Consider the following 12,596-nt stretch of genomic DNA (forward strand, 5'->3'; position numbering starts at 1 on the left):
CAAAGGCAGCTCTAAAACGAGGTTTCTCTGATCAGCTCTAAGACCTTCCTTCCTTCTTTCTCAGGGTAAGAACAAAGAGCAACAGAAAGAGATAGAGCCGAGGGAAAAATGGAAAAGCATAAATGGTCACCAGTTAGTGCCAGGGACTTTCTCCAGCTGCATCAACTGCTCCCTGTGTGGCAAACCTTTGCTCAGTCGGAATGGGCTGCAATGCTTAAGTGAGTACCACTGGCTGGCCTTCCACAGGACTGGCTGCCTTTGGCTCCCCAGGCTCATCTCCTTTCCCCCAACCTTCAATTCCCCCACAACCCTTCCCATCCCTTCCCCAGCTGGCTGCCCTTCCAAATTGTTCTCCATCACTCACCTCTCTGGCTCTGCTTGTCTCACCTGCCTGGGGTCACCAATGCAAGGCTGCCCCAGCTCACTCTTCTCCACCACCCCCCATCAGTTCCCTCTTGCTAAGTCTATTGGCCCAGATCTATTCTCTTTATTTTCCCTAAAGACTGATTTCATGAGCTTCCAAAGTCAGGCAAAGGAGTTTAGTGGGAAAAGGCTGCATTCTGAAGCAGAGATCTGTCTAAAATGTTGGGCCTAGAATCAGGAAGACTCTATCCTGAATTCAAATCTACTGGGTGACCCTGGATGAGTCTCAGCACCCTATTTGCCTCAGTTTCCTCATCTGTGAAATGAGCTGAAAAAGAAAATAGCAAACCATCCCAGTATCTTTGCCAGGAAAATCCCAAATGGGGTCATGAAGATTCAGACACAAGTTCAATGGTCTAAACATAGTACTTTGTGAAATCTAACTGGGCTGGGGTAGGGGCAGACTAGGGAGGGGTCGGGGCAGCTAGGCAGTGCAATGGATTGAGCACCAGCCCTGGAGTCAGGAGGACCTGAGTTCAAATTCAGCCTCAGACATTTAGTAATTACCTAGCTGTGTGACCTTGAGCAAGTCACTTAACCTCATTACCTTGCAAAAGAAAAAGAAAAAAAAAGAGAATGGGGAGGGGTCAGAGTCAGATCTTCTACCTGTGGCATTCATTTGGCCAGGAATATACATACAGAGGAAGGAAGGAGGAAAATAAGCATTTATCAAATACCTACTATAGATGAGGCTCTGTGCTAAACACTTTATAAATAATATCTCATTTGATCCTCACAACAACCCTGGAAAGTGAGTGCTATCATCATCTCCATTTTACAGATGAGAACACTAAAGCAAACAGAGACCCAGTGACTTCCCTGCAGAGAAAGGAGCCTTCTTTTATGACTAGTATAAATATTTGCCATTTCCTTGATGGCTATTCTGAAAAATCTCTTCTACTGCCTTCTTAGAGGGGATAGAGTGCTCTCTCAAGGACCAAAATGAGAGGTCAGATTAAAACTCAACTTTGAAAACGAGATTTGGGGAAGGAGGATAAGGAAGCTGGTTCTATTTCTATCAATAATGAAACATTTACTCCCATAGGCAAAGTTCCTGCCCTCAAGGAACTTACAATTTAAACAGGGAGAAAACATGCAAAATATTTATAGATAGATAGATAGATATACACAAAGCAAGCTCTATACAGGGGAAAATAGGAAGCAATTTACAGAGAAGGCTCTAGAAGGAGGAGCTTAGAAGAAGATTCCCAGTAAAAGAAGGAATTTTAGTTGGAACTTTAAGGAAATTAGGTCAGTAGATGAAGTGGAAGAGCAAGTAGTCTAGGAGAACTTAAAGTTTACAAAATCCTTTGCAAAAATTATTTAGTTTGATTTTCAAAATAACACTAGGAGGTAGAGGCTTTTATCTGCATTTTAGAGATGAGGAAACTGAGGCAGAGGTTAAATGACTTGCCCAGATTCTCACAGCTAGGATGTATCTGAAGTAAGATTTGCATTCAGGTCTTCTTGACTGGAGGTCTAGTGCATTGCCCACCCATTTGCCATTTACCACTTGTGAGACCAATGTTAAGCAAATTCTCTCACTTCTTTGAAGCATTTTTTTTTCCATGACAAAACATGGCGGTTGGATTAGATGGCCTCAGAGCATACATCTGAGATCCCTGCCAGTTCCTGATCCATCATCAGGATTGTGACTAGGAATTGGAGTACTTATGTGTTCTTGGGAGAGAGTTTTCTCCTATTAGTGGAACTAAGTGCTGTGTCTGCTTGGAGGCCAGTAGGGTTCTTCCTTAGGGTCCTTCAGGAGTTCCCTTCTTCTTGGGTAAGCCTCAGTGTGACCCTAGCCTCCCAGTCTAGAGAATGATGGAGCCTGATAGAGAACAGGTCAGGCACCAGCTCATAGAAGGAGGGAGAGAGAAAATTGAGAAGATACTTGCTGAAGTACAACCTTATCCATGTCACTCATTGGTTGCCCCAGCGGAGGTGAGGCAAACCCGGGCAGAGGTCCTGTCTGACAATTCAGACACCCTCCTTGGCTGGCCAGGGTTGAGTGGACAGCCCATTGGGCCATGCCCGGATTGAGTGGTGCTGAGTTAATTGGAAGAGTTGGTTGGGGTCCAAAGCCTAGCTGTTTCCTGGTAGGAATGGAAAAACATTGGCAGCTTGGAGAGCCTAAGGCAGTTTCTGTTGTACCAGAACACTGGGCTCACTTGGGTGATACAAACAATATCTCTTGTCATTTTGATTCAGTGTTTCTACCTCTAGAGGTTTATGGGAACTGAGGTGAAATTCTTGGGGTGTGTGTGTTTATAAGGGAGAGAAGGGAAGGACACCCTATGGTTTACAGTTTAAAGACTTATCTCTGGAACCTTAGAGGTGAGGCTATATTGCAGGTGATTTAACCTATTTGGGTGTTTATCTTGAGAGGCAGTGTGGCCTCTTGGATAGAGCCTTGAACTTGGGGTTAGGAATATCTGAAGGCAAACTCTGCCTCGGTTAATGGTTAACTATATAACCCCAGATAACAGGTCTTAGATTCACTTTACTTCTGGTTCTCTCTTGACTTCCTCCGGAACTGTTCTGGGTCCCCTCCCCTAAGACTAACTCCCAGGCGGGGCCCTGCCCTAGGTGCTGGACTTAAATTAAGTCCTTTACATAAACAAGCTTCTCCTATTTACGCAAAGGCCTTAGATGGATCCCAGGGCGCCCAGGTGGTGGTATTATCTCCGGCTCTCAGCTGTGTGTGTGTGGTGTATCATGAAGACAACAATAATTCCTTAAACAGACATTGTTGGAGGAGAGAGGAGTCTCCTGTCTTAAATCAAGCTTATTTTCTGTCCAGATGGGCTGTGACTTTACCAGGCTGTATTTAACATGGACAGACAGATAAAAGGTACCTACCACTGAGAGGGTGTTGGATGGTGAATTTGGAAGACCTGGGTTCAAATCAGGCCTCAAACACTGTGTGACTCTGGCCAAGTCAACTTAACCTCTCTTTGCCTCAGTTTCCTTATCTATAAAATAGAAATAATAATAGTGCTTATCTCCCAGGAGGAGAGTGGAAAGTGAGGAAGGAAATAAGCATTTATATAGTACCTATTATATATCAGACACTACTCTAAGGTCCTTCCTTCCATCCTTCTTTCTCTCTTTCTTCCTCCCTTTTCTTCCTTCCTTCCTTCCTTCCTTCCTTCCTTCTTTCTTTCTTTTTTTCTTTTTCTTTTGTTCTTTTTCTTTTTTCTTCTTTTTTGTTTTCTTTCTTCCTTATTTCTTTCTTCTTTTTTATTCCTTCTTTCTTTTCTTTCTTTCTTCCTTCCTTCCTCCCTCCCTTCTTTCTTTCCTTTCATCTGATTTGATTCTTACAACCACCCTGGGAAATAGATGCTATTATTACCCCATTTTCCATTTAAAGAAACTAAGGCAAGCAGAGATTAAATAACTGGCCCTGGGGTCATATAACTTATAAATATCTGATATCAAATTTGAACTCAGGTCTTTCTGACCCCAGGCTGCCTGTTCTGTCTTATGTTGGAATCCATGAATTTGTGTAATTTGAATAGTCTGAGAGCCATATTTCAATATAGTTGGTTCTCCTTACAATTCTATATATTTTCTTTGATTCACTTACCAACATGATTTTGAGAAGAGGTCCAGTGTGAGGTTCTTCTGTCTCTAAGACAATAGGGATCTAAAGAAATCAGAAGCTGAATGGATAAATTTAAAAAAAAAACCCTTGAGATTGGGCTAGAGCTTTTTGAAGTTCAAAACTCTGTGTCATCTTTCTTTCTGATAGAAGGAAGCTGCCTGGAAAAATCAAAGGGAAGGCTTTGGCAGCTTGCCTAGGATGGCTGTGATAAATAAGACAGGCATTCCAGCTAGAATGGGAAATTGTGGGAAGGCCTCCAGGAAAGGAGATGAGCAAACCTACAGAAGGTCCCAGACAGATCCCCAGGAAAGCCACCAGGGCTGTCCTCTGTCCTCCATCAGGTCCAGCCTGCCCCATGCTTGGCCAGTTCCTTCTCTACTTTCCTTTTTGGTCATCCTCTTCTGGGATTCCTCAAAACTTGGCTCAGCCCACATGTGCCTCTAGGTAGACTTTCTTGGAAGATGGGTGACTGTTTTTGACCTACTATGAACCGATTTTTTTTCCCTTGAGCAGCTGCTGTATTACAAAAGCATCAATCAACGGCTCCTCTTTAAGACTTAGGATATCATCTTCTTTCAGAGGGCCCTTTTTATGCCCAAGGGCCAGAGAAATATTGTAAGCCCACAGCTCTAGACTTGGAAGGGACCTCAGAGGCCATCATTTTACAGATGAGGAAACTGAGGTGCAGGAAGGTCTAGAACTGGAGGGGATGTCATTGAGATCTGGGTCTGTCCTTTGCTATTAGTACTGTCAATGGGCCTGAAATCTCAGCCTCTCTTCACACACACACAAATCTCTGTGGTGATTTATTTAGCAAAATATTGCCTGGGGCGTTCAACTCCTTAAGTCAATAGGTGGCAGGCACAGCTCTAGGTGGAACTATACCAGCTTGGTTGGTTTTATTATTGTTGCCCAGATTGGTAAGGGTTTGGGAAGGGAGGGGAGAGGGGAGCATAGGGAGAGAGAGAGAGGGGGGACAGAGAAGAAAGAGAGGAGAAAAGGGAGAGAGGGAGAAAAGAGGGGAAAGAAGAGAGGAGAATAGGGGCAGCTAGGTGGCCCAGTAGATAAAGCAGCGGCCCTGGAGTCAGGAGTACCTGGGTTCAAATCTGGTGTCAGACACTTAATAATTACCTAGCTGTGTGGCCTCGGGCAAGCCACTTAACCCTGTATGCCTTGCAAAAAAAAAAAACCCTAAAAAAAAGAGAGAGGAGAATTGAGGAGAAAGGAGAGGGGAAGAGAAGGAAGAGGAAAAAGAAGAGATAAGAAAGAGGGGAGAAAGGAAAGGAAGGAAGAGGAAAGAAAGGGGAAAGGAGAGAGGGATAAGGGAAGAGAGAAGGGATAAGAAGAGGGAAAAGAAAGGAGAGAGGAAAAGAGGAAAGAGGGAAGGCAGAGTAGAGAGATATTCCCACTCTTCTAGATATAACTGTGGTCCAGGACTCAACCAGAACTGAGTTTTCATAAGCTAGAAGGAAAAATCTTTCAAATCTATTCAGCAAACATGAGAACCTGGGCAAAGTCACTTAGCCTCCTTTATCTATAAAACAATAGGGTAGGAAAAAGATAACTTTGAAGGTCCCTTCCAACACTAAATCTAAGCAACTCTAGTGGCTCCAAGGAGAGAACATTCCACTTGGTAGAATTTGGAAGCCCTCTGTTTGGTTCCTGCCTCAGATAGTTACTAGGTGATGCAGTGGATCGAGAACTGGCCTTGTAGTCAGGAGGACAGGAGTTCGAATCCAGGCTCAGACATTTACTAGCTGTGTAACCTTGGGCAAGTCATTTAACCCTGACTGCCTTGCAATCCAGATCATCTCCAGATGTCCTGATTCCTATCTAACCACTGGATTCAGATGCCTCTGGAGGAGAAAGTGAGGCTGATCTCTTAGCGTAGCAACCCCTCACTCAAATCCAATTCATGTGCTTATCATGACATCATCTCCCTTGATGTCAAGGTCTTCTTTGAGAATGAAGAACAAACATTACTAACTCTGTGACCCTGGGCAAGTCATTTAACCTTTGCCTCAGTTTTCCCCATCTGTAAAATGGAATTAATGGCAGCATTCAGTTTCCCGACCTATAAAGTGGAATTAATGGCAGCACTTCCTTTCCAGTGAGGATCAAACAAAATAATATTTGCAAAAGGTATTTTGTAAACCTTAAAGCTAGTAAGACTCGAAGAATATTTCTTAAACATCTACTGGGCTCTGCTATCTTGAGGATACAAAAACAAGGATGAAAGAGTCCTTGTCCCTAAGGAGTTTCCTACTGGATCAAACATCATGTACACATCTCAACCGGGATTTATTAAGTATCCCACAATACCTCTATTTATTTGTCAGACACAGTGCCAGACTGAAGATACTAAGACAAAGATAAGATACTAAAACACAACTGAGAGACTTCCTGCCCTCAAGGACATTTTGCCAGGGTAAACAGCAGGAACATTAGCAAATAGGAAGCATATTGTGATCAATAACCATTTATTACGTTTCTACTATGAGCTAAACACCAGGCATAACAAAGACAAAAATGAAACTCTGCCTGTCCTCATAGAGCTTAAATTCTATCTAGAGAAAGCATTTTCATGGAGTAGAAGTTCCCAAAAGCTCTGGGAACCTGGAAAGGCCTTGCAAGCAGGGCATTCTCGTGAACAATACCTCTCTTGAGTGGAGCATTCAGGAAGCTAGGCAGAGATATAAAGATGGGGAGATTCAGGGTAGGGGGCATTTAGAAGTGTGTAAAGACCCCCAGAGTGGAGAGAGAACATCTTGTATGGGTTTGACTGGCATTGGGGAAGTAAGAAGGAGAATAGTATGAAAGAAGACTGGAAAAGCTAGTTTCTTATACAGTCTTATAAGTCTGGCAGCTCTAGAGGACAGAGCAGGGGAAAGTCCCCTGCCGGCTGCCTTCTTGTCCAGGCAAGGCCCTTTGGGGAGAAGGCAGTCTGATATTGGCTTAGAATAGGTTGGGTTTTGTTTGTTTATTTTTTTAACTCTTTTTGGGTAATGGATGCTTTTGGCAGTCCTGTGAATCATGTTGTTCAAATACATTGAATAAAAGGCATAGGATAAAAAAGAAAACCAACTATAATGTAATATATTTATAAAAATGTTTGTTAGAGAATCCTGTTCCTTTTTTTTTTCTTTTCAGTTTTTGCTAGGCAATGGGGTTAAGTGGCTTGCCCAAGGCCACACAGCTAGGTAATTATTAAGTGTCTGAGGCTGGATTTGAATTCAGGTAATCTTGACTCCAGGGCCTGTGCTCTATCCACCGCACCACCTAGCCACCCCTGTTCCTTCTTACTAGATTAAAACTAGGTGGCCAAGGTTTCCTTCAAAACAAACAAACAAACAAAAAAAACCAAAGGAAGTTAATAACTGGGACAATCTGGTCTACAAGTTTGAACCCTAGCTTTCTGACTGAGGAAGTTGTTTCCCTTTTGGGGGGACTCAGTTTCCCCAGGATCACAGACTTTGAGTTAGAAAGGATCTCGTAGCCATAACCCATCCATGATAGAAATATCCACTGTATCACACTCAGCAAGTGGTTGCTGGGCTTCTCCTTCCTTTTAACATGGAAAATACTTGAAGACCCTATCACATAACTCTTGAGTCTGTTTTTCTTCAGCTTAAGATTCCCAGTTCCTTCAACTGAGCCTCATATATCATGGATTCAAATCCCTTGGCCATCTTTGTCACCCTCCTCTGGACCCTTTCGATCTTATCTGCCTCCTTCTTAAATTGTATGCACAGAAATGAAAGCAAAACTCTTGCTAATGTCTAACACAGTGGGGCCGACATTCCTACATTCTGGAAATTATGCCTCCCAACAAAGTCTAAGAGTGAATTATTTGTTTGATTGCTACATTCCAATGATAACTCATATTGAGCTTGCAGTCCATCTTTCTCTGGACAGTCATTATCTCACCATGCCTCTCCGGTCTTGTATTGGGAAGATGATTTTTGTACCAACTCCAAATCTTTATTTACATTTATCCAATTGGACATAATTTTATTAGCTTCAACTTGGTGTTCTAACCTGGCAATATCCTTTTGGCTTCTTATTGTCATCCAGTGACTCTCCTATTAAAGCTCTGGGCCATCTACAAAGCATAATATTTTTATCCAAGTCACTGATAAAAAAATATTAAAAAGCACTAATCCCTGGGACACTCCATTGGAGACCTTTTGTCTTGTTGACATTGGACCACTAATAACTACTCTGAATTTGGTCATCTGGTCAGCTCTGGATCTGTCATCTAATCCATATCTCTCCATTTTCTCCAGAAGAATGGTATGTGATATCTTATCAAAACTTTGCTGAAGGGGTGGCTAGGTGGCACAGGCCCTGTGCACCTAGAGAGCACTGGCCCTGGAGTCAGGCGTACCTGAGTTCAAATCTGACCTCAGACACTTAATAATTACCTAGCTGTGTGGCCTTGAGCAAGCCACTTAACCCCATTGCCTTGCAAAAACCTAAAAACAAAAAACTTTGCTGAAAATCTAGGTAAGTTATATCAGTGATATAAAAGTTTTTCTTCCATCTATCTTAAAAATGACATCATAAAAAAAAAAAGAAAATGAAGTTATTCTCACCCAATCTTTACTTGCATCTACCATACTGGTCCTTGATAATCACTGCTTTCCTTTCCAGACCTCTGCCAACCATCTCTTTGATGATCAATTCTAGAATTTTCTCAGAAATTGGGATTCTTTTCTTTCCTTCCCCTGCCACTCCCCACTGGTGCATTTACCTTTCTCCAATCTTGTGGTTCTTCTCTCCCATTTTCTATGATGTTTAAGATGTCACCAACAGTGGCCCAGCCCATCTCCATCTCCTTGTTCTCTCAGGATCCAAGGTTGGAGTTCAACTGGCCCAGGTTCATCAAGGGCAACTCAATAATCTCTTATTACCTCCTTACTCACCTGTTAGTCATTTTCCAGTACAAAGATCATATGCTTATTGGGGAGAAAACAGAACCACGGGAAGTTTGAACCCTAGCTTTCTGACTGAGGAAGTTGTTTCCCTTTTGGGGGGTCTCAGTTTCTCCAGGATCACAGACTTTGAGTTAGAAAGGATCTGGTGGCCATAACCCATCCATGATAGAAATATCCACTGTATTATATTCAGCAATGAATAGTTCTGCATTCTCTTTGTTAACAGTTATGAACTTCCTGCCCTCCCTAAGCAAAGATCCTGTCCCTTCTTTAATCTTCTATGCCTCCATTTTCTCTTTTCCTCCTCTGTAAAATAACAAGTTTGAACTTGATAATTCAAGTCTACTTAAGAAACTTTAAGGACCTATATTTAGGACTGGAATATTAATTACCACTGATATTTATGGAAAAAGTGGCAAAAGTACCTTGCCTTTACTATTTCATCTAAATCCCATTTTACAAGTAAGAAAATTGAGCATCCCACAAGTTAAGCCATTTGTCCCTGGTCATAGTTAGTTAGTATCAGAGGCAGCATTTAAACCCAGGTCTTTCTGATCCCAGGTCCATCTGATCCCAGGTCCATCACTCTCTTTACTACACCAGGTCAGTAGGAAACAGACTCTGATTCATAAGACTCCCACATTTGAACTTTCCAAGTATAAGATGGGGGAGGCATGGATGGACAGTAGACTTTCTGAAACACATTTGGAGATGTCAGCAGACCACAAGCTGAATATGAGTGCCTTAGTAGGAGATAGTTATTATGGAATCTGATGTCACCTTGGGCTGCTAAGGGAAGAATGACTTCCAGGTATAAGATGATTATCATCCTGGTGTTTAGTTCTAAGTATTGGAGGAAGGCAAACAGGACAGTAAAGGGTTTTAAGTCCTAGTTGTATAAATACCATTTGAGGGAAATGTTTTGTCTGAAGAGGAGAATACTTGGGGGAGCAGATGATACCTGTGAATTATTTGAAAGATTTCCATATAAGGTATGCAATTTGTCCTGTTTGGTCCAAGAGGTTAGACGTTTCAAAGAGATAAATTTAGGATGGATGTCAAATGTCTTAATCATTGTTGTTCATTCATTTCAACCCTGTTTGGGAATTTCTTGGCAAAGTATTGGAATGATTTGCCATTTCCTTCTCCAGCTCATTTTACAGATGAGGAAACTGAGGCAAACAGGGTTAAATAACTTGCCCAGGATTATATGACTAGTGAATGACTGGAGCTAAATTTGAACTCAGGTCTTCCTGACTCATGGCCTGGCACTCTTATCCATAAAAGGAATGGACTTGCCTGGGAGGTAGTGGGTCTCCTTCCTGTTGCATTAGCAATGAACTTCCCTTCAATCTAAATCTTTTCCTCTCCCATTCCTTTCATCTTCTATTACTGAAACTTGGCTCTCCACTGATGACACAGTCTTCCTGGCCACCCTTTTCAATACTGGTTGCATCTTAGCCCATTTTTCTTGGACTCACTGGTCAAGGCAGGGGAGTTGAGAATATTTCTTGTTCCTCATTGCTACCTCCAGATTTTCTCCCTATCTCCATCACTCAGTGCCTCCTCCTTTCTACTATCCACTCCAAATCCTGGTAGCTCTTGTCTTTATACCACCAGGTAACCCCTCCTTCCTTAATTAATGAGTTAGGTATCTAGCTCATCATACTCTCCAACTCCTGCCCTCATACTAGGGAACTTATGCATGTAGATTGACTCTCCTTCAAACACCCTAAACCTTCAGCAGTTCCTCAATCTACTCCTTTTCCATGACTGTCCCCTCCTTTAGATTGTGAGTTCCATGAGGGAAGGGAATATCTTTTGCCTTTTGCATCTCCAGTACTTAGCCTATTTTGCCAGATACATAATAGGCACTTGCTTAATAAATGTGAATGATTGATTGGCCTCAGCCAGGGGCAAGTGGGTAATGAAGTAGATAGAACACTGTGTTTGGAATCAGGAAGACTCTTCTTCATGAGTTCAAATCTACCTTCAGACACTTACTACTATGTGATGCTGGGCAAGTCACTTGTCTCAGTTTCCTCATCTGTTAAAAAGGAGCTGGAGAAGGAAATGGCAAACCACAGCAATATCTCTGCCAAGAAAACCCCCAAAATGGAATCATGAAGAGTCAGACACAAATGAAATGATTGAACAAGAACATATACACAAAGATGATCATATCCTTGATCTTGCCATCATGCCACAAATGCATCACTTTCACAATCAAGAATTCGGGAATCGGACATAATTTACTGACATTCTACTTTTTCCTCTGCTTTTCTTTACCAAATCCTAGTCTTTATCCACACTGTTGTCTTCAAGTCCTCAACTGCTCAATTGTCTCCCAAACCATTTCTTCTGTGCTAGCCATTCTCTTCTCTTTTCCCCATCTTGACCCTTTGTTGAACTAATTCAACTCTATACTGTCTTCTTCTCTAAAGTCCTTAGTCTCCTTATAATATTGCTGATTGAACCCTGCAAATCCTCAGCCTGGAGCATCAAGTGAGGAGTTTTTGAGGATGGGGGAAACATGGATGTGTTTGTAGGCAGTAGAGAAGTAGTTTGTAAAAAGAGTAAGAGGAAAAATGAGCATGACAGAAGGGGCAACGTATTTTTTTTTTTTAGCCAGGCAATGGGGTTAAGTGATTGTCCAAGATCATACAGCCAAGTAATTATTAAGTGTCTGAGGCTGGATTTAAACTCAGGTCCTCCTGACTCCAGGGCCAGTTGCTCTATCTACTGAGCCACCTAGCTGCCCCAGAGGGGGCAATCTATTGGAGAAACGGGATTCAGAATCAAGAAGACCTGGATTCAAATCTTACCTTCTTTACTAGCCATTTTAGTTACTATTATAATCCTTCTAAGCTCTTTATAATTAAATTCTTGTAAAGGCTCTCTACAATAGGTGCTTCCATTTTCTCCCCTTTCTCCCTTCTTAACCCTTTACAATCTGGCTTCAGACCTTATCATCCCACTGAAATGGTTCCCTCCAAAGTTTCCATGATTTCTTAATTTCCAAATTCAATGCTTTTTTTCTCAATCCTCAATCCTGACTAAGTGCAGCCTTTGATACTGTTGTTCTCTCCTCCTTGACCCCTTTCTCTAATTGGTTCTCCCTGTACCCATAAGAACTCTCCTTCTCAATCCCCTCAATCTAACCATAAATGTCTCACAGTGTTCTCTCTTGGGTCCTTTTCTCTTTTTCTGCCACAATACAATTGAATTTTATTCACTTACTATCTCTATGCTGATAATTCTTAAATCAATTTATCCAGTCCTAACCTCTCTGCTATCTTCTAGACTTGCATCTCCAATTGTCTTTTAGGCATCTTGAACTGAGGTTTGGTGGACAAATTTAACATGGCCAAAATGGAACTCATTGTCTTTTCCCCTAAATCCCCACTAACTTCTTTTGAGAGCAACACCATTCTTCTAGTTCTCCAGGCTCACGATCTAGGAGTGATTCTGGATTCCTCGATATTTCTCAGCCCCATTATCCCACATCCAATCAGTTATCAAGAACTGTCAATCTTATTTGTTCAACATCTCTTCAATGGGTCCCCTTCTCTTCTCTAACACTGCCATAGCTCTAGTGCAGATCCTTATCACCTTGCATCTGGACTACT

The 12,596-nt window shown here is 42.1% G+C and overlaps 1 protein-coding gene across 9 annotated transcripts in view; it reads left to right on the top strand.

The window, feature by feature from the left end:
• The window catches only part of ARHGEF18 (Rho/Rac guanine nucleotide exchange factor 18), a 110,406-nt gene that overhangs the window by 36,862 nt on the left and 60,948 nt on the right, over positions 1-12,596 (top strand). For 7 of the 9 annotated variants that reach the window (XM_074205139.1, XM_074205140.1, XM_074205136.1 and 4 more), the window contains one exon: positions 65-218. The exons of the other annotated variants lie outside the window; for them this stretch is intronic. In XM_074205139.1, the coding sequence (XP_074061240.1) occupies positions 65-218 (154 nt within the window). The remainder of the gene's footprint in view (positions 1-64; positions 219-12,596) is intronic. 9 annotated transcript variants of the gene reach the window in all.

Source organism: Macrotis lagotis, chromosome X (genome assembly GCF_037893015.1).
Source record: "Macrotis lagotis isolate mMagLag1 chromosome X, bilby.v1.9.chrom.fasta, whole genome shotgun sequence".
Lineage (NCBI taxonomy): Eukaryota > Metazoa > Chordata > Mammalia > Peramelemorphia > Peramelidae > Macrotis > Macrotis lagotis.